This window comes from Acanthaster planci, linkage group LG02 (genome assembly GCF_054643075.1).
Source record: "Acanthaster planci isolate LZ-2023a linkage group LG02, COTS_SCS, whole genome shotgun sequence".
NCBI lineage: Eukaryota > Metazoa > Echinodermata > Asteroidea > Valvatida > Acanthasteridae > Acanthaster > Acanthaster planci.
The window spans coordinates 11,562,137-11,583,733 of NC_141778.1; the positions used below are offsets into that span (position 1 = coordinate 11,562,137).

The 21,597-nt window shown below is 42.0% G+C and overlaps 2 protein-coding genes and 1 long non-coding RNA gene across 14 annotated transcripts in view; 1 reads left to right on the forward strand and 2 right to left on the reverse strand.

The window, feature by feature from the left end:
* Positions 1 to 7,458, reverse strand: part of LOC110978232 (epoxide hydrolase 1-like) — a 9,841-nt gene extending 2,383 nt beyond the window's left edge. The window contains exons 1-9 of one of the 7 annotated variants that reach the window (XM_087132595.1): positions 7,055 to 7,199; positions 6,704 to 6,776; positions 3,053 to 3,304; positions 2,620 to 2,731; positions 2,053 to 2,221; positions 1,473 to 1,587; positions 1,002 to 1,131; positions 591 to 787; positions 197 to 422 (exon numbers count right to left, since the gene is read on the reverse strand). In XM_087132595.1, coding sequence (XP_086988721.1) covers positions 197 to 422; positions 591 to 787; positions 1,002 to 1,131; positions 1,473 to 1,587; positions 2,053 to 2,221; positions 2,620 to 2,731; positions 3,053 to 3,254 — 1,151 coding nt within the window. In that variant the 5' untranslated portion in view covers positions 3,255 to 3,304; positions 6,704 to 6,776; positions 7,055 to 7,199. Of the gene's footprint in view, positions 1 to 196; positions 423 to 590; positions 788 to 1,001; positions 1,132 to 1,472; positions 1,588 to 2,052; positions 2,222 to 2,619; positions 2,732 to 3,052; positions 3,305 to 4,179; positions 4,403 to 5,034; positions 5,480 to 6,703; positions 6,863 to 7,054; positions 7,200 to 7,304 lie in introns of those variants that run through there. The other 6 variants (XM_087132594.1, XM_087132596.1, XM_087132599.1 and 3 more) reach the window with 6 other exon arrangements.
* LOC110990837 (uncharacterized) lies at positions 7,265 to 12,791 on the forward strand. Of its 3 annotated transcripts, none has more exons than XR_015424244.1 (3): positions 7,265 to 7,398; positions 8,286 to 8,432; positions 8,828 to 9,320. It is a non-coding gene; the product is annotated as an uncharacterized LOC110990837 (long non-coding RNA). The 3 variants fall into 3 exon arrangements; XR_015424242.1 differs by lacking the exon at positions 8,828 to 9,320 and adding an exon at positions 10,209 to 12,791 and having other exon boundaries at positions 7,360 to 7,487; XR_015424241.1 differs by having other exon boundaries at positions 7,360 to 7,487; positions 8,828 to 9,321.
* LOC110990836 (epoxide hydrolase 1-like) lies at positions 12,153 to 20,802 on the reverse strand. Of its 4 annotated transcripts, XM_087132606.1 has the most exons (10): positions 20,648 to 20,757; positions 20,272 to 20,344; positions 16,960 to 17,211; positions 16,527 to 16,638; positions 15,957 to 16,125; positions 15,362 to 15,476; positions 14,748 to 14,877; positions 14,267 to 14,463; positions 13,831 to 14,056; positions 12,153 to 13,528 (listed from the first exon to the last, which is right to left on the reverse strand). In XM_087132606.1, exons 3-10 carry the CDS (start codon positions 17,159 to 17,161, stop codon positions 13,315 to 13,317), a joined length of 1,365 nt encoding a protein of 454 aa, XP_086988732.1. In that variant the 5' UTR covers positions 17,162 to 17,211; positions 20,272 to 20,344; positions 20,648 to 20,757; the 3' UTR covers positions 12,153 to 13,314. The 4 variants fall into 4 exon arrangements, with proteins under 4 accessions (XP_086988732.1, XP_086988731.1, XP_086988730.1 ...); XM_087132605.1 differs by lacking the exon at positions 20,272 to 20,344 and having other exon boundaries at positions 20,648 to 20,802; XM_087132604.1 differs by lacking the exon at positions 20,648 to 20,757 and having other exon boundaries at positions 20,272 to 20,430.
* Positions 20,803 to 21,597: the final 795 nt, after the last annotated feature.

Sequence of the window (21,597 nt, forward strand, 5' to 3'; positions counted from 1 at the left end):
GTTGACTCGAATCGGATGCAGGGATATCATTTTACCAAATAAATTACATGTGAGTGTAATGCATATTTTGTTCCTATGAGAATTTAATGGATTGAATGGCCCTCAAGAGCTTAGGCTTTCACAAATTACCTTGTTACAAATTAATGAAAAATTGACGTTATTGTCTATCATCCACTGAAAGCAAACTAGAATTTACTTGCTCAATGATCCGGAGATCGGCACAGTCTCTTTGTACATGCGCATAGATGACGTAATGCATCCAGACACCCAGTAGATCATGACATTAGTTAACAGGTCGTCTTTGGACCAATAAGCATCGAGTCCGCCGTCATCCAAGTCAAGCCAGTCGTAATTTGTACAGGACGAGAACTTTTCAATGATGTAGGCGGCCAGCCCCACAGGAGAGTCGGTCAGGGCGTGACCTGTGGTCAAGAGTTAAAAGGTGGTAATTTTGACGGTAATTTAGAGTCTGGCACGAGGTTGAATCAGGAGGAAATTGGCTGTCAGTGGGCCATGCTCCTCATTGAGTTATAAACCAAGTATAAAGTTGCACTAGACACTGGCGTGTGAGGAACTTGGAGCCTCCGTACCTACTGTGTCTGGCTTAGTGGCTTGTATGTGCATGTACCCCGTCTCTATCAGCCACTTTTTCAAAGATTCCCAGCTCGGCAGCGACCCGGCGTAGCCTTCGTTATCCAGTACCAGGGAGGGGAACAGGCTGCCCAGGATCATCTGACTCACAGGCGGTTGGGTGAGTATCATGTTCACATGGATACCACGGACATGACTGTGAAGTCAAAAGCAAAAATAGGACCCATTTTTAATCTTCTGAACTAGAGACTACGGCGCCCGTTCTTTGTCTACTTAATTCCTCATATTTATGACTGATGTTTCCAAAACTATATCAACCTTAAACAGGGGGACGTGAACTTTAGCAAGCGGGCTCTTGCGTAGCATTACTGTTAAGCCATCGACAAGTTGGCAATGTAAATTGTACTCACTTTGGGAACATGCCGGCCATTTGGTCCGTTACCATGGCGCCCATGTCACCACCCTGGACATAGTAGCTGTCGAATCCCAGTCGAGTCATAAGCTTGTGGAATATGCGACCGGCGACCCTGGCATTTAAACCTATAAACGAACCCAACAAAAAGACAACACAGCGAGTAACACGGCTGTTAAAGTTACAACCATGTAGTCCGCGGAAGCTCGCCTCAAAATACAGGTGGCATCGCAACAAAGTTTCAGCCCCGTCTCTGGATCAAACCCCACAAGTTAGAAGCCCCAGCTGCTCAGACACAAAGGAAATATTCCACGGGTAAACTTCGTATCCAATGAATTGAAGTCACTGTGTAATGGACGTTTGACCTTGGCTGTATCAGCATAATTGGACTGGCATGTCAGGGCTCTCAAGCAATAAAAGTTGACGGAAGAGCCGATGATAGAGCTCAGGAATGCAAAATGACCCATACCTTGTTTGTGAGCAGCCTCTGAGAAGCCATAACCAGGCAAAGAAGAAACAATGACCTCAAAGATATCATCCTCAGTCCCTCCATGACGAGTGGGGTCGATCAGCATGGGAATTATCTCAACAGTGGAAGATGAGAAAACATAATAATATTTCGAGCTTTGTGTATTGGGAAAGTAACATGTGGAGGGATCATAAAGGACAGTCAGTGACGGGCATCTCAAAGTGACTAGTGTTGAGATTGTTGCATAGGGCCTATTTCGACATTCCAACAGCGCATGCTCAAAATGAAGCGCGCCCGAGTTCATCTGCAAACACCAATAGGCCTACGAGCGCGGAATGTCTGCCCTTTTGGCTCAGCCATACGCCGACTCGAACACATGCTTTAACCCCAAATGACGATGCCTTTTTGAAATCTCGAACTGACTCACGAAAACCGAAAACTAACAAACACAAAGCTTCAACATTACTCAATAAATCTCCAAAAGTTCACAGACTACAGCCTTTCATGTGGATCCCCTCGCTGAAGGGTCATTCTGATTCACTTCAAATGTTTAGATAAGTTGAAATTGTCTCCATTTTACCTTGTAGAACTCATAGAAAGAACCCGGCCAGCCGTGGACCATTAGAATGGGCTTAGCCTTCTGTCCCACTTTCAGTCTCGGCACAGCTCGGACGAAGTGGATGTCGATTCCCTCGATTTTTGTCTTGTAACTTTGATACTGGTTCAGCTCTTGCTCCTTTTTGCGCCAGCTGTTGAATTAAAACGAACGTTTTCTTTGGAAATCTGCGGAGTGACATCCATCGACCCAAAAAGGCACCTTTCTCTGGATTAAACAGCTGAATAAAATTATCGTCGGTTTGCTGGTGGAAGACGTGGAGCAGATTGAGCCTTAAAACTTTGAATCAAAGTGCAAAGAACAGGCTAATGCTCGTTTGGTTGGTTGTTTTCGTTTCCTTTTTTAACAAAACAGAAATACTGGATGTGCTCATGACTTGTCAAGACAACATGCCGTGATAGTAGACGAGGCCTACATCACATGTTGATACGTAGGCGTGCTGAGATTATTTCGTCTGCAGAAAAGAAAATACCTTTGAAACATTTTAGGCAGCGAATTGCCGTCTAATCCGCGTTTCCAAATGTGACTCACTCGTATTTGTTCAGCCAGTAGTCCGCTATTTTCTTCATGTACTCGGGCTTGATACCAAAATGAAACTTGGTACCTTCGACACTCTCGAACCATCGAGTTTTGCCAAGGCGCTCTGTGGAAAGGAGAAATGAAAATCCAACACAAATATTACAGAAAAAGGAAAACCTACAAACAGTGGAAGATGGCGTCAGCCATTAAGTTCAAGTGGCCTCATGCCCACCTGAGAACTCCTGTGTACCATGTGGTCCCAAGCACGGTACCTTTACACCCTATTCCACCTTCCCCTATAACCCCCAACCCATCCAAACTAGGGGTTTTGTATGCCTCATTGGTTTCTTCTTCAGGCTGAGACCACGTTGGCTACCGAGGCTATTATTATGTGCAGTCTGTTACTGCCTGTGCTGTAAATGTTAGCACCTGCGGCTAGTCACACCTTTCAGATTTGCCAGGTCCTCATTTGGGAAATGAATGTTGAATCTTTTCACTGACGTGTCTTCTTCCTTCTTAGGCTTGTCACCTCGTCCCCACCATCCGTCACCAACCTCTGGTGGATCAGGCGGCGAGCTGAAGAGACCGCTCATGTAGGCGATACCCAGCCCCATAAGAAGTACGGTGACCGCTAGTTTCCATCCCATGGTGGAAGTTGACAACTGTTTCCACTGTGCGTCCCAGAAGGCCTTTAAATCTAAAAAAAAAAAAAAAAAATAAGAAAGCGATAGTCGTTTAATACAACATCCATACCACATATTATTTTAATGGGGCTGTGCACGAAGTGAAAAAAAACCAATTGATAATTTCTCAATTTAGGGCATTTCCTACCATTTTCTTCCTTTAATCCCAAGAACAAATAAGCACAGTTTCAAAGCAACATGTAATTTCTTTCCTTATAATTGTAAACAAACCACTCACAAAAGGCTCGGTTTTTGTGTTTTCACGTAGTGAAAAAGGCACATCGTTAGCAGGGCAAAAGGTAGAGACAGCACACGCAATCTCTGCCAAATCTGGGTACGGTACGTGTGAACACCCATGCTGTTGAAAAGTAACAAAATGTAACACAAGGGCGTATTTTGTCACGAAGTGACAAAAGGTGCATGCAATGCAACAGGGAAAATTAAGACTTCCAGGTTTTCCTGTTTACATAAGTGAAAAAATACTGGGTGTGTACGTGTGCAAACGATGTTGTACAGGAACACCTGCGCTGTTGAAATATATAACAAAAGGTAACACAACGGCGTATTTTTCTCTAAGTGACAAAAAAGTACGTGCAATGCAATAAGGAAAATTAAGACTTCCGGGTTTTCCTGTTTACATAAGTGAAAAATACTGTTATTAATGAACGACTGTTAACTCAACTCAGTTGCGTTAATACGCCATCTGTAGATCAATTTTAACAGTTTAAACACCAAACTACTCGTCCATAAATTAATCTTTCTTCTCTGTAAAAAGTTTGCTGCCGACACATTTTTCAGGCAAGATGACAGTGGTCTCACACTGTGATTTACACTGCTGTGTGGCATACCCCACACACCCCCGAATTAACCTACAAAAAAATGTACCTACCGTCAATCTAATTAAGACAGGCACAAGGGACCGTGAAAATGGCAAAATTAGTATCCTGTACACCAACAGCGCCAACTGAAATTACTGTAAACTTCACGTCCCTCGTTTTAGCATCGAAAAGAAAAGACTTATCTCCCCAGTCCACATTTGTGTGGGATAAAGCTCACACCGCACACATAAACCAAACGGGTCTCTACAATGAATTAAGCCTGGTAACTAAGAAGAAAAATCAACATACGGTGTCTGGTGTCTGTGTTTACTTTATGACTTGACAGTAACCTACGGTCAAAGGTCAGCATGCACGACGTGCCAACAGGTAGCTCTCTCAGTCATCCATGTCGTAATTTCAACTGGCAAAGACCAACATTATGTTCATACCCAGTATACAGCCGCAGTACTCATCAAACGTCACCTGATCCTGATTTTTGCACTGTCGTTCGGGGATACCCTTCAATCATCTTTACACCTGCCATATACTTAATTGAACACACACCCCGCACAAAACACTAACTTCGGGAATAAGTCTTTTGCGAGTTAAATTTGAATAAAATCAGGTACACTGTGCTATCTTATTTCATATAAACATAACAATTCGAATTCCCCAGACTAAAGACTATACCTCGTGATTTGGGGCAAGCTTTTACATAGCGACCACATTCTCTGGAATGGACGTGTTCCTTTGTGCCCTCATCCATTGACAACAGTGTAATGATGCAAGGCGTCTCGCATGTAACTTAGCTAAAACTTGCCCCAAATCACGACGTATAGCAACATTTGATGCGAACTATGCGACAGAGAGAACCCCCTTTAGAGGTTTTGTCTTTAATTTAATTAAATAAAGATAGAAATAATTACCCCTAAAGGAAAAACTGGAGTCTCGGTCTTCTCCGACCGCTTCTTGACTCGACGAAACAGTGAAGATTTAATATGCACAATAATTAATACTAAGGAAATGTGTCCTTCCGCGGGAACAGTCACCGTAGGGAGTAAACACTGCCTAATCAGATCCTATCCCCGCATCTGGACACACTAGTTGAACGAAGAAAAAATGGCTGCTAGATGAAGTAGTGGACCAGTGACTTGTGGAAGCTCGACTGCACAGCGAAGGAGTGTGTTGCATTCTGCATGCACTAAGCTTTTATACTACTTTGCTGGAATGAAGAGCCCTACCCTGTCCATTGAATTCAATTATAAAAGCCGCAGGTCTGAACAAAGAGGGGGATTAACCGACCTCTAAAAAAGCCAGGGCAGGACTGCAGCGCTAAAGCTGTTCAGGAATTCACTACACCCCCCCCCGCCTTTGTGTTAGTCATTGTTATACTGGTATCTCAGGAATTCTTTTCAGACATCTAGGGGAATTTGTTAAGTAACAATAGGCTGGAGTGCGTATAGAGATTGAACTTGTTGGGAGGAACCCCTCTGTCCCATTTCGTGCCCGGTATATACAGGGTGTCCCCCCCCAAAAAAAACCCTGAGGAAAGGGGTTAATATGCCCAAACCATGAGATATGATTATAATGTATAAGGATTTCCGAAAAGTAGAAGCAGCTAATGATACCTTGATGGTATCCCTCCTGTCATGCATGACTGAACACCATTGTCTTGAAACTGGGGCATCCGAACTCAGTTGTAACACTTTGAATAAGCCAGTGAATGAGGTTGTCCTCTGTCATGCTTGTCCTGGATAAGATATCAGGGGCACACCGATTATTTACACATAACGTTATTCACAGTTAATTATGCACCGACAGCTTCCGCGTGTCCACGTTCCGATTGTCAACCATTCAAGAAACCTTTCACTGGCCTGACAGCGTTCCAGGACCATTAAGCAAACTCCCGTCTCCCCCCGAGGTCTCCAGCAAAAGTTAGTGGCGGATGTGCATTCGGTATGGATGGAACTGCAGGTCAAACTGCTATATGCGGTTAAACGAAGAATGGGACAATCCAAGTCCATGCCTCGTGCAACTGGTCCCCCTTGGCAGTTCCACAAGTTGTTGTCGAACTGCAGCAACGTTTTTAGGAGTTCGCACGGTGCACCTCCTTCCCGAATGACCCAAATTGAGGCTTGTCACATGTTCTCGGTATTTTGTGCACATTTTCCGAGATGGTCGACTTTTCCGGTACGGATCCCTATCAGGAAACGCTTCCCTAAACTTAGCTTGGGTGGCTTGAAAGCTCTTGTTTTCAAGAAATTTTGTTGCTACAAACACTCTTTGCTCTTTGGTAGGTTGCACCATGTTGTTAGACTTGCTGTCCTGCTTCGAACACTTTTCAACACTGCACTGGCCTACCTCTGGGCAAGTCAACACATTTAAACCAGATTATTGCATAACTTGAAAGTGACAAAAGGCAATCTTCCCTCATTAACATGACCTTTTGTTGTCTCTTTCAACCAGGACAAGCAAAGTGTTACAACTGAGTTCGGATGCCCCATTTTCAAGACAATGGTGTTCAGTCGTGCATGCCAGGAGGGATACCATCAATCATACGTTCGTGGTGCAGTTGACCACGTGAGGGTCACTTACCGCAGTTCCCGTCCAAGACCTATTTACTGTCGACTTCTTCGGTATGCAAATCAACACTTCATCCTCAACGCTTCTAAACACCTCAAGGACAAGAAGTACAAGGGTCACGTTTTCATCACAGGCCATATTACACCCAAGCTGAGAGCTGAGCGTAAGGAGCTGCGAAAATATACAAACAGGAATTACTGGTCCCGAGGTGTAAGTCACCTTGATTCGCGTCGGGAGGTAGTCAAACTGACCTACACCGAGGGACCAGTAATTGCTACTATTTTCCCTAAATAAACCATGCTGTATTTGTTTTACTACACTTCATAAATGTTCAAACAGAAATTTCACGTTACTTGTACTCACAGACACCATTGTTGTTTCTCAGCTGCTAAATTTCCATGTAATGAGTTGAGTGCAGATGTGCATAGAAACAGGGCTTCAGTAGTCTGGTGCTGACATACGTTTTTGGTCTTTACTGTAATAGTTATTAGGATACAACTCCAGACTGGTTCCGTAAAGATTACACAGACCACACATTTACGCGGCGGGTTCCAGAGGGATTTCTTGATGCTACCAGAAAAAACTACCGCACGGCAGCGAGGTAGATACTCACCGCTATGATGTCACCTGGTTGCGTATCATTTCTACTATCAGACACGAGGTGGAATCGGCGAATGACGCGCTCAGATTTGCTCATCCGTTACAAGGTCCGTAATGGCCGGTTCAAATCATATCGTCTTGGTGGAGTTGCATGATCTGTCACAAGCTTCATTGTTTGTTTGTATATCTAATGCATGTATGTTGTTTACATAATGTGTATTTTTGTTTTTATCTTGTGCGTCTGCTTGTCTGTCCATAGGCTGGAGAACAAAAGGTGTTGCTTCACTCCGAACCTTGATGTTGCCTTCAGTTTAAAGTTCAAATTATATTATCTGTCGATATATCTATGTACATTGTACATGATATGCCAATGCGATTTGGTTACTGTATCACCCTTCATGGACTATGGCAGCATTGAAATAAAATAATGTAAATCTTACAAGAAACCTCATCTAACGTACACGGGAAAATACCTATATTGGCTTCATATAGTCTTTTCTTGCAGCAATGATCATTGAAATTCTTCGTTTGTGCTCTCCTCGACAGCTCAAAATACATCGTTATGATTTCTGAAAACATTACATTTTGTATAAATGAATCTGAAATGGCCAGAAATTAATGCAACAAGATTTTATTGCCACAAATTGCGTATGCGATAGCATAGAAGCTCTGTCATGAATGTATGTGATATAATAATGTTTATGATCAAACATTTTAGCTGTACAATACTCCCATATAAGTTCACCCAGGCCTAAGCGTGTTTACCATGCAATACTGCGTCATGCACATAGCTGTTTTTGTACCAATTTGTCAAATTCGTTGAAGTTTAAATTCAAGAAATCTGAGGTTCGGTAAAAAAAATTTAAAAAGTAAAAAACCTGCTTGATATTCAAAACGTTTCATCAATTAGTAGGCTAGTTTCATCGAGCCATGCTCACCGTTATATGCATTCTAACTAAAAAGTTAAATAATTTTCCAAATGTTATACTTTCAGATAATAAGATGCTTTGTCCACTTCAAACCAAACGACCTGAAAGAACTCTCATGGGAGTTAGAGTGGTAAACTCCGGTGTTTTCCAAATGTTTTTCCTTGGAGAGATGTTACTATGCAACTGAGGAGATAGCGCCAAATGCTCACAAAGTAAGTGAGCTGAAAACAAATTCAGATTTGATGCATAAACTGTGAGAAAGCGATTTATCTCACATATTTGTTGTTTAGAATTTCAACGTGTATTTATTGTGTTTTCACTTTGCTGCGAATTCAGTTGCATCCACTTTCACTTTACCTTGATTATAATTCAATGTAAACCGTTGAGGATGCGGACATAGCCAAAATCTGGTTATGGCTACCTTTCACTGGAAAGGTAGGCCAAAACATTGTCCATAGATACATCAACAAGATTAATCGACACCTCACTAAGAATGTCAAAATCATAATTATTTGGAAATCTAAGAAAGTGATGAATATGCTGCCAACTAAGGACCTGACACCCAAAGAGTACCGTAGTTCTGTTGTATATCACTTTAAATGTCCAGGTTGCAACAACGATTACATTGGTAAAACTGACAGATGTCTAACCAACAGAATCAAGGAACACTCAACTGGGCCCAACAGTGTAATTTTTGACCATATATCATCATGTGAAGGCTTTCACCACATCTTGGGGCTACTTAATCTTCCTATTCTTCTGGATACGGGCAAACAGGACAATTTTCAATTTTCCACCTACCAGTCATTGATACTTAGCAACACTAGCGTTATTGATTATTCTACACATTGGCTGGAATTATTATTTAAGGAAGCTTTAGCCATCAGTCGCTACAAGCCATCTCTAAACACTGGATTAAGGGCCTCCAAAGAGCTTGCTTTGTTTGGCTAACTCTGTTTATTTCCATTTATGGGATGATTCACCTCACTTCTCCTTTGTTACATGTACCTTACTGCTGGCCTCCTAACACCTTGTTACCACTGGATTATAAGATGATGCTGTCTGTGAGCCATTCAATTCTTTGTTTACTGTTTATAGACTCTCTGATTGGCCAATTACTCCCCCTCTGACTCATGTTATAAGGTTACAACTGCATGGTTTATCTCATTCCTGAAGATGTTCTGAATAAAGAACGAAATATTGAATCAGACATGGCTTTCATTAGTCTTTATGGAGTCTGCATAATATTGAGAAACCGTTTATTGGTTGGATATTGGTTGGAAACTTTTTGAAAAAGCTATCGCATCCTGATACAAACTACAAACCACACTTTGATCAATCCTGCATGATACCACACACATTCTAATACGAACGCCGCTTGAAACATGGTCAGATACCATGGATTTCAGGGTATGCAGGTGGTACAGGTGGGGGCGCTCTGCTCGACACTACGAGGACGAGGTTGATCGTATTGACCTTTAGTCTGGTCGATTAATTAAGACACTCGGACGACTCTGACAAAATCTTAGGTCAGGTACCACCCAGACCCACAGTCAGTCTGCAACACTCACAAAAGCCGCTTTGGTTTCTTTGCTGCGTATGCACTTTTCTGCTGTGTGACCACACCTTACATATTTAATGGAAAAAAGAGCGTTAAGAAATAGACGGACTTGGCTGCTGGTATGAACAATACTGTCAAAATCGTTGACTTGTGTTTTAGCTGAATTTTGTTTTCATTAAGTGCTAGTTTTAAGCGCAGTCATTGTCAAAAATGTTTTAAAATGACACGATAATTGTCCCAAAACACCAGAAATTCTCATCTGAAAACCCGGGAAATATTTTCCTATTTTTCAATGTGGCCAGAGTTTCAGTTTACATTCTGCAAAAAGTTTATTTTATGACCTACTCAAAAATGTAGTTTTATATTCACAACTTTCTCTACCTGACTCGAGGCGCAACCTTAACGAAGTGTTGACACATTTTATCAGAACGATTCTGCCGCCTGGGAGGAATATGGATTTTCCGGCCACTGACTGTTTTCGTCACAAATATGCATACATAACCCGGATGTGCTTCCGCTTGTGAACAAACAGAGCACACGACGTTGCAGGCTTTACGTGTATTGCCTCGGTAGATTCAGGTTTGCATTTGTATTTAATTGCTGAGATAATTCTTATGTTACTGTAAATCCTTGTTTGGGGGTTCTGTTCTTCAGAAGTTTTTTTCATTAATCAGCTTTAGTCGATCAGGATCTCTCACTATATTTTTGGTACCGAGCAGTACTTGGTTTTAACAGTTATTTGTAATGTTTTTCTGTATTACTATTGCGTACTGATACGGGTTATCTGGTACTAATTAATCTCTTTTGCTTTAGCGCCATTTGTTTTACATTTAAGAGGGAAAGTTTTTCAGTGGCATTATTTGGCTGTGGGGGCTTCAGACTCAGGTTATATAAGCGTAGGCTTAACCGCAAGAAAGATTTGCTTTTTCTCTAAGCATTTATCCCTACGAAATCAGTACACAGTCAGACAGTGGTACACACCATGTACATGTACGTTCCAGCATTGTAGTCACGTAATACGTAATGTGAGACTGACTAACTGTTAGACTGACTGCCAAACAAAAAGCCTCTCGCACAAAAAAGTGCGGCATAAAACTCATATACGTTTTGTCGCCACAAATCATCCCTTCATATGAAAGATAGTTTCATTTATCTGTAGAAAAGTTTCAGTAATTGTTATCAAGCTGGGTCAGGGTGCAGCAACCTAAAGTACATCTAAACGTTGTAAACCCAAAAATACAACCTCTCTTTAAACTTTTACATTTTTCACCAGTACCTCACATAATAGGGACAAATTTCATATTATTCGATTCAGGACATCGTGCTCTATCTACTCACCACGCTATTTTAACAGGCAATACTTGTAAGCGTGTTGTTCATAAAAAAAAATTGTCAACTCTCACTTTTTCACGCGCAAGTCTCGCCGCTCAAACCGCACATGTGGATCGGCAAAGAAATTTTGCAATTTGACCTCATTCTAGAGGGCGCTGCGGACTGACTGACCCGGCCCGGATATACATGACGCAACATATCAAGGGTCGCAAGAAAAGCCTATAGGTGGATACCATAGGCTATTAATGTTGGCAGTCACTTTGAAAACATGCAAGAAACTCTTTCTAAAAAATGTTAAGGAAGGGAGCAACATCGTGTTCAACATATTGGCAACAAACGAAAGAAAAATATATCTCATTATCCGTACAGAAACGGCCGAATATATACCGAAGAGCAACTTTGTAATCCAAATGTGGACGGGACGAGTTCGGAATATTTCGGCTATTTTCAGAAACTGGAGGCTATCCTCTGGTTTTAGTCAGGTGGAAAGTGGGTGATACCTGATCCTTGATTCGACGAAAATAGTCGGAATCATTAGGTCTGGTATCCAGACTAATTGACTTTCTACATCCCAGCCCGCTCCTAGTCTTTTCATTTTTTTCACTCTCTCCCTTTGTGCCAACACTGACCAATAGGCGTCCTCTGTAAACCTTCGATTGCGTTTTTTTACCTCAGTCCATGTATTTTCTGCAGAACTGGGCAACTAATACCAATTAAAGATACGTGTACACGCATTTGCATTCCAAAATGGTGACTTTGAGAATGCCCAAAGTTCCACATGGCTCAACATTTGTCTCAAGTCATGAGAGGGTCAATGCCGGTTCAGTTTCATAACATTACTTCTGTAGGGAGCATTTTGTGAATCTGGTAAAAAAAAGTGGCACAGTTGTGAAACGAGCTGTTGATCTAGCACACTCGCACATCAAATACCGTGACATTTGTTTCCAATCTCGCATTCGTAATTGAAATATTGCCTTTAGTGCACCACAACAAGCGTCATTGACATACTACAAAAACAAGTACAAATACAACACTGGGATATTATTGGAGTTGACAGAATCCTTTTAATACAGTAACTTAGCGATATATTTCGAAGTCGCTTTTTGCAGAGTGGTGAAGAGTCACTCAGAACATGGACATATTAAGTACAAAGACAAACTGGTAATTACGGGTAATAATCTGCACGATTCAGCATTAATAATCATTTTATTCAAACATGTATAAAAGTGTAAGACAAAAAATATTCCAAGCATGCATAACTATATATGATAAAATTACCGTATAAGCGGCGTCTGCATACAGCAACTGCGCCCATTGTGTTTTGTTAGCGTGTTTCTCATTGGTCAATATTTTGAACGTAAGTGCGCACACTCTATACGTATTAAAAGGATCCAGGAAATGATTTTTTCCGTGAATCACTTTTTGTGCATCTCTGCACTCTTCCTCCATGTATAAAGACTGTTTAGCATCTTTTTGAGTAATGTGAACCGAAAGGTGCACATTCCAAATTGACCAAGCATTGATGGAAAAGTGAGGGCGCTTTTGATTTGATGTAAATCCAGGAACACGTGGTTCAGGTAGCGTGTTTTCATGTTTAAATTGTGAACTCAAAATTTGATATCTGAGAAACATCCCTGTCAAAACGATGATTACTGGCTTATTGCCATTTACTTACAAAGCAATAAATTTCCAAAGACAATGAAATCTATACCATAGCAGTGTTCAAAAAAATCTAGAAATTTTCTGTGCATAGATCGGTGCAATATCGAGATTCAGTGCCTTTATTTGACATCATGGTTCTGTTCCAGAATATGTTAATGTGCATTAGCTTAAAAATTAATAAAGCTCCAAATTATGGGTTAAAATTGGCTAAACAAATATGTAAAATCAGGTGAATTGAAACCTGAAGATCCAATTTCAAGGGTTTGGTAAAATTTATCAAAATATTTCTAGTTCATGGTTCATTTAAGCAGGGGAAAATGGTAGATATGGAAAATGGTAACACATACTGGATATATATCACCACGCTTTCCGAGTATGCCTATGACAAAGACTTCGCCTATCATTCACATCACAGATTAAGCTGCATCCAAATCTCTTGTCTAGGGCTAGGTCTAGGTCTTCGCTCCATTGCGAATGCATGGAGACGCGCAGACAATAGACTTAGCCGTAGCTCTGGAAGCCCGGACACGGCCTTACTTTTATTTATTAAGAAGACGCTGTTCCACTTTTTGCACAAATTGCCGCAAGTCCTTGGCGAGTAGGTCTGGTACCTCGAAGGCAGCGAAGTGGCCGCCTGTTGGGTAAGTCGTGTAGCAGACAATATCTGTGTAGTGCTGGGACGCCCAGTTCTTCTGTGCTCGCGTCAACTCGTTCGGCAGATCCGCCAAACCGGCGGGCACAGTGTTTAAGAAACTGCAAATAATGTCAGAAACCCATTGCGTTAATAAGAAAGAGAGATCTTACTAAAAGCTATACCGGTTGCTTTGAGTCGTGTGGCGGCAGATCTTGTCACCACACAAATTCAGTAACATTCCCTTAATAACGTCCTGTACGTGTGGGCCTATGTCACTAAGTCTTTGCTCTTCTGACAGTTTAAATGGATTCAATGACCCTCAAAAGTGTTCTTTTTCTGGGCTATCACGTGTTACTTTATTAACATTCATAACAAAATGACGTTTCTAGCTTTTATCCACCAAAAGCAAATTAGAACTTACTTGCTCAACGATCTGGAAACTGGAATGGTCTCTTTGTACAAGCGCACAGAAGACGTAATACATCCAGACACCCAGTAGATCATAACATTAGTTAACAGGTCGTCTTTGGACCAATGAGCGTCGAGCCCGCCGTCATCCAAGTCAAGCCAGTCGTAATTTGTCCAGGACGAGAATTTTTCGATGATGTAGGCGGCCAGTCCGACTGGAGAGTCGGTCAGAGCGTGACCTGTGGTCAAGAGGTAAAGGTTACCAGGGCTTTGAAGGGATTTTAAAGTAAGCTGAAGAAAACTGTGACCACTTTGAAGGTAAAGACTTTGACACGAGGTTGTATCGGGTGGAAAGTGGCAGTCGGTGGGCTATGCCCGTCATGGGGTTATAAATGTCAAGTACAGGGTTACACAGACACAAGAGTTTGATAAACTTGGAGCATCCTTACCGACTGTGTCTGGCTTAGTGGCTTGTAGGTGCATGTACCCTGTTTCCATCAGCCCCCATTTCAGCGACTCCCAGCTCGGCAGAGAGCTGGCGTATCCGTTGTTCTCCAGCACCAGGGACGGGAACAGGTTGCCCAAGATAATTTGACTCAAAGGCGGCTGGACGGTTATCATGTTCACATGGATGCCGCGGACGTGACTGCAAAGTTACAAGCAAAAATAGGACCTTATTTTAAATCTTCCGTTGTAAAGACCGTGGAATTCGTTCAAATGCCCGTTAATTAGTGTCCAGTTAATTCCTCATATTTTTACTAAAGTGTCCTAAAAACTTAATTAACTTAAAACGGTCGGATGTGAACTTTGTCAAGCATCTTTTACTCTTTTCAATAATCCGATCGGTCATCGAATTTCGATCTAGGCGGTCTTAGGTAAGACATGTTAGCTAAGCAAAGCAGAGGGTTTTGCAAAGTAAATTGTACCCACTTTGGGAACATGCCTGCCATTTGGTCCGTTACCATGGCGCCCCAGTCACCACCCTGGACGTAGTAGCTGTCGAATCCAAGACGGGTCATAAGCTTGTGGAATATACGGCCGGCGACCCTGGCATTTAAGCCTACAAGAAATGTAAAGTATCCAACAAAAAGACGACACAATGAGTCATTGTCTGGGGAAGCTTGTCTTGAAATAAAAATAGCATGGCCACAGCGTTCCCTGCAACAAAAAACAGCAAATTAGAAGCCTTTGCACATCAGATCAAAAAACGGAGAAAAAAAATCCACGTTTAAACTTTCTATCAAATGAAGTGAAGTCACTGTATACTGGATGTTTGACCAGGGCTGTTTCACTATCAGTCAGTAAAGAGGTTTACTGGTATGCGTTACTAGCGTGTCCATGGTGTCTCCGAGGCTCTTTTCACTTTAGTTATAGCGAATGTACAAAAAGTTTAATCGAACCTATCCCAGTGATACAAAGCTATTGACTTCCGAGGACGCGTAAGGATGTATAACCTCTAAAAACAGACTGGAAAGTCAGGGTTCTAAACCAACAAAGCTGACGGAAGGCAGATTTAAGAGCTCAGGATTGGAAACAGCCCATACCTTGTTTGTGAGCAGCCTCTGAGAAGCCATAACCAGGCAAGGAAGGAACGATGACCTCAAAGATATCATCCTCAGTCCCTCCATGACGGGTAGGGTCGATCAGCATGGGAATTATCTAAACAAGGTAAGATGAGAAAACATAATCATAATATTTCGAGCTTTGTGTAGTGGAAAAGTTACATGTGACAGGATCAAAAAGGACTACATGTATCAGTCACAGAACGGCATCCCAAATTGACTAGTGTTAAGATTGCTGCAGAGGGCCTATTTCGATATTCCAACAGCGCATGCCCAAAATGAAGCGCGTCCGAGTTCATTTGCAAACACCATAGGCCTTCGCGCACGCAATGTCTGCCCTTTTGGCTCAGCCATACGACGACACGAGTCGCAGACAGGCTTTAATCTCAAATGACCATGCCTTTCTGAAATCTTGAATTGACTCACGAAAACCGAAAACGAACAATACAAAGCTTCAACATTACTCAATACATCTCTAACGGTTCACAGACTACAGCCTTTCATGTGGATCCCCTCGCTGAAGGGTCATTCTGATTCACTTCAAATGTTTAGATAAGTTGAAACTGTCTCCGTTTACCTTGTAGAACTCATAGAAGGAACCCGGCCAGCCGTGGACCATTAGAATGGGCTTAGCCTTCTGTCCCACTTTCAGTCTGGGCACAGCTCGCACGAAGTGGATGTCGATTCCCTCGATTTTTGTCTTGTAACTTTGATACTGGTTCAGCTCTTGCTCTTTTTTGCGCCAGCTGTTGAATTAAAACGAACGTTTTCTTTGAAAATCTAAGGAGTGACATCCATCGACCCAAAAGGCACCTTTCTCTGGATTAAACAGCTGAATAAAATTATCGTCGGTTTGCTGTTGTAAGAGGTGGAGCAGATTGAGCCTTAAAACGTTGAATCAAAGTGCAAAGAACAGGCTAATGCTCCGTTTGGTTGGTTGTTTTCGTTTCCTTTTTTTTAACAAAAACAGAAATACTGGATGTGCTGATGACTTGTCAAGACAACATGCCGTGATAGTAGACGAGGCCTACATCACGTGTTGATACGTAGGCGTACTGAGATTATTTCGTCTGCAAAACAGAAAATACCTTTGAAACATTTTACGCGGCGAATTGCCGTCTAATCCCCGTTTCCAAGTGCAACTCACTCGTATTTGTTCAGCCAGTAGTCCGCTATTTTCTTCATGTACTCGGGCTTGATACCAAAATGAAACTTGGTACCTTCGACGCTCTCGAACCATCGAGTTTTGCCAAGGCGCTCTGTGGAAAGGAGAAATGAAAATCCAACACAAATATTACAGAAAAAGGAAAACCTACAAACTGTGGAAGATGGCGTCAGCCATTAAGTTCAAGTGGCCTCATGCCCACCTGAGAACTCCTGTGTACCATGTGGTCCCAAGCACGGTACCTTTACACCCTATTCCACCTTCCCCTATAACCCCCAACCCATCCCAACTAGGGGTTTTGTATGCCTCATTGGTTTCTTCTTCAGGCTGAGACCACGTTGGCTACCGAGGCTATTATTATGTGCAGTCTGTTACTGCCAGTGCTGTAAATGTTAGCACCTGCGGCTAGTCACACCTTTCAGATTTGCCAGGTCCTCATCTGGGAAATGAATGTTGAATCTTTTCACTGACGTGTCTTCTTCCTTCTTAGGCTTGTCACCTCGTCCCCACCATCCGTCACCAACCTCTGGTGGATCAGGTGGCGAGCTGAAGAGACCGCTCATGTAGGCGATACCCAGCCCCATAAGAAGTACGGTGACTGCTAGTTTCCATCCCATGGTGGAGGTTTACAACTGTTTCCACTGTGCGTCCCAGAAGGCCTTTAAATCTAAGAAGAAAAAAAGAAAGCGATAGTCGTATTGAAATACAACATCCATATCACATATTATTTTAATGGGGCTCTAAACGAAGAGAAAAAAACCGGGCAATTGATGATTTCTCAATTTAGAGCATTTCCTACCATTTTCCTCCTTTAATCCCAAGAACAAATAAGCACAGTTTCAAAGCAAAATGTTATTTCTTTCCTAATAATTGTAAATAAACCACTAACAAAAGGCTCGGTTTTTGTGTTTTCACGTAGTGAAAAAGGCACATCGTTAGCAGGGCAAAAGGTAGAGACAGCACACGCAATCTCTGCCAAATCTGGGTATGTACGTGTGAACACCCATGCTGTTGAAAAGTAACAAAATGTAACACAAGGGCGTATTTTGTCACGAAGTGACAAAAGGTGCATGCAATGCAACAGGGAAAATTAAGACTTCCAGGTTTTCCTGTTTACATAAGTGAAAAAAATACTGGGTGTGTACATGTGCAAACGATGTTGTACAGGAACACCTGCGCTGTTGAAATATATAACAAAAGGTAACACAACGGCGTATTTTTCACTAAGTGACAAACAGGTACATGCAATGCAATAGGGAAAATTAAGACTTCTGGGTTTTCCTGTTTACATAAGTGAAAAATACTGTTATTAATGAACGACTGTTAACTCAACTCAGTTGCGTTAATACGCCATCTGTAGATCAATTTTAACAGTTTAAACACCAAACTACTCGTCCATAAATTAATCTTTCTCTGTAAAAAGTTTGCTGCCCACACATTTTTCAGGCAAGATGACAGTGGTCTCACACTGTGATTTACACTGCTGTGTGGCATACCCCACACATCCCCGAATTAACCAACAAAAAATGTACCTACCGTCAATCTAATTAAGACAGGCACAAGGGACCATGAAAATGGCAAAATTAGTATCCTGTACACCAACAGCGCTAACTTAAATTACTGTAAACTTCACGTCCCTCGTTTTAGCACCGAAAAGAAAAGACTTATCTCCCCAGTCCACATTTGTGTGGGATAAAGTTCACACCGCACACATAAACCAAACGGGTCTCTACAATGAATTAAGCCTGGTAACTAAGAAGAAAAATCAACATACGGTTTCTGGTGTCTGTGTTTACTTTACAACTTGACAGTAACCTACGGTCAAAGGTCAGCATGAACGACGTGCCAACAGGTAGCTCTCTCAGTCATCCATGTCGTGATTTCAACTGGCAAATCCAACATTATGTTCATACCCAGTATACAGCCACAGTACTCATCAAACGTCGTATGATCCTGATTTTTGCACTGTCGTTCGAGGATACCCTTCAATCATCTTTACACCTGCCATATACTTAATTGAACACACACCCCGCACAAAACACTAACTTCGGGAATAAGTCTTTTGCGAGTTAAATTTGAATAAAATCCGGTACACTGTGCTATCTTATTTATTAACAATTCGAATTCCCCAGACTAAAGACTATACCTCGTGATTCGGGGCAAGCTTTTACATAGCGACCACATTCTCTGGAATGGACTTGTTCCTTTGTGCCCTCATCCATTGACAACAGTGTAATGATGCAAGGCGTCTCTCGTGTAACTTAGCTAAAACTTGTCCCAAATTACGATGTATAGCAACATTTGATGCGAAGTATGTCACAGAGAGAACCCCCCCCGCCTTTGTGTTAGTCATTGTTATACTGGTATCTCAGGAATTCTTTTCAGACATCTGGGGGATTTGTTAAGTAACAATAGGCTGGAGTTCGTATAGGGATTGGACTTGTTGGGAGGAACCCCTCTGTCCCATTTCGTGCCCGGTATATACACAGGGTGTCCCAGAAAAATCCTGAGGAAAGGGGTTAATATGCCCAAACCATGAGATATGATTATAATGTACAAGTAGAAGCAGCTAATGATACCTTGATGGTATCCCTCCTGTCATGCATGACTGAACACCATTGTCTTGAAAATGGGGCATCCGAACTCAGTTGTAACACTTTGAATAAGCCAGTGAATGAGGTTGTCCTCTGTCATGCTTGTCCTGGATAAGATATCAGGGGCACACCGATTATTTACACGTAACGTAATTCACGGTTAATTATGCACCGACAGCTTCCGCGTGTCCACGTTCCGATTGTCAACCATTCAAGAAACCTTTCACTGGCCTGACAGCGTTCCAGGACCCATTAAGCAAAATCCCGTCTCTTCCTGAGGTCTCCACGCAAACGTTGGTGGCGGATGTGCATTCGGTATGGATGGAACTGAAGGTTGAACTGCTATATGCGGTTAAACGAAGAATGGGACAATCCAAGTCCATGCCTCCTGCAACTGGTCCCCCTTGGCAGTTCCACAAGTTGTTGTCGAACTGCAGCAACGTTTTCAGGAGTTCGCACTGTGCGCCTCCTTCCCCAATGACCCTTATTCAAATTAAAGCTCGTCACATGTTCTTTGTATTTTGCGCACATTTTCCCAGATGGTTGACTTTGCCGGTACGGATCCCTATCAGGGAGGACTTCCCTAAATTTAGCTTGGGTGGCTTGAAAGTTCTTGTTTTCAAGAATTTTTGTTACGACAAACACTATTTGCTCTTTGGTAGGTTGCACCATGTTGTTAGACTTGCTGTCCTGCTTCGAACACTTTTCAACACTGCACTAGCCTACCTTGGGGCAAGTCAACACCTTTAAGCCAGATTATTGCATAACTTGAAAGTGACAAAAGGCAATCTTCCCTCATTAACATGACCTTTTGTTGTCTCTTTCAACCAGGACAAGCAAAGTGTTACAACTGATTTCGGATGCCCCATTTTCAAGACAATGGTGTTCAGTCATACATGACAGGAGGGATACCATCAAGGTATCATTAGAAAGAATACTGCTTCTACTTTTCGGAGATCCTTATACATTATAATCACATCTCATGGTTTGGGCATATTAACCCCTTTCCTCAGGGTTTGGTTTTTTTCTGAGACACCCTGTATAAGAGTATCATGAAGTGTGGTAGGGTTGCTCTGGTTGGGGATTACTTATCATTCGTTCGTGGTGCAGTTGACCACGTGAGGGTCACTTACCGTAGTTCCCGTCCAAGACCTATTTACTGTCGACTTCTTCGGTGTGCAAATCAACACTTCATCCTCAACGCTTCTAAACACCTCAAGGACAAGAAGTACAAGGGTCACGTTTTCATCACAGGCCATATTACACCCAAGCTGAGAGCTGAACGTAAGGAGCTCCGAGAATATACAAATACAGCATTGTTTGAGGGGAAGTAGCGGGAATAACTGGTCCCGAGGTGTAGGTCACCTTGATTCGCGTCGGGAGGTAGTCAAACTGACCTACACCGAGGGACCAGTAATTCCTACTATTTTCCCGGAATAAACCATGCTGTATTTGTTTTACTACACTTCATAAATGTTCAAACAGAAATTTCACGTTACTTGTACTCACAGACACCATTGTTGTTTCTCAGCTGCTAAATTTCCATGTAATGACAGTTGAGTGCAGATGTGCATAGAAACAGGGCTTCAGTAGTCTGGTGCTGATCCCGTTTTTGGTCTTTACTGTAATAGTTATTAGGATACAACTCCAGACTGGTTCCGTAAAGATTACATGACACAGACCACACATTTACGCGGCGGGTTCCAGAGGGATTTCTTGATGCTACCAGAAAAAACTACCGCACGGCAGCGAGGTAGATACTCACCGCTATGCTGTCACCTGGTTGCGTATCATTTCTACTATCAGACACGAGGTGGAATCGGCGAATGACGCGCTCAGATTTGCTCATCCGTTACAAGGTCCGTAATGGCCGGTTCAAATCATATCGTCTTGGTGGAGTTGCATGATCTATCACAAGCTTCATTGTTTGTTTGTATATTTAATGCATGTATGTTGTTTACATAATGTGTATTTTTGTTTTTATCTTGTGCATTCTGGTGTAAGAGTGTACATCGTAGAAGTTTATTCCTATTCTACCTTTGTGTTATTCATTTTGTTTTTTCTGTATAACGATTTGTATGAGTCACGTAATTCATGAATGCGGATTACAATATACATCCAGATTAAATCTCCAAGTACCAGAAATTCACTGTCGATATTAAGACCAAGATGAGTTCCTGAATAGTTTTCATTTGAACACCAATACTAAAATTCTGCATATTAATGCTTGCAGTCTGCACAAAAATATAACAAATATTGTTAATTATGTACAGCTATTGCAAACGAGCTTTTCTTTCATCGGGGTTTCGGAAACTTGGTTGGAGGACATACATGATCCTTTAATCCAAATTCCTAATTATACTGTAGAAGCTAGGGTTTGTGCAGACAGAGGAGTCGTAACATTAATGGTACCTGGAAACTCATTAGCTCACTACCCAATAAGCAAAGTCAAAAAAACC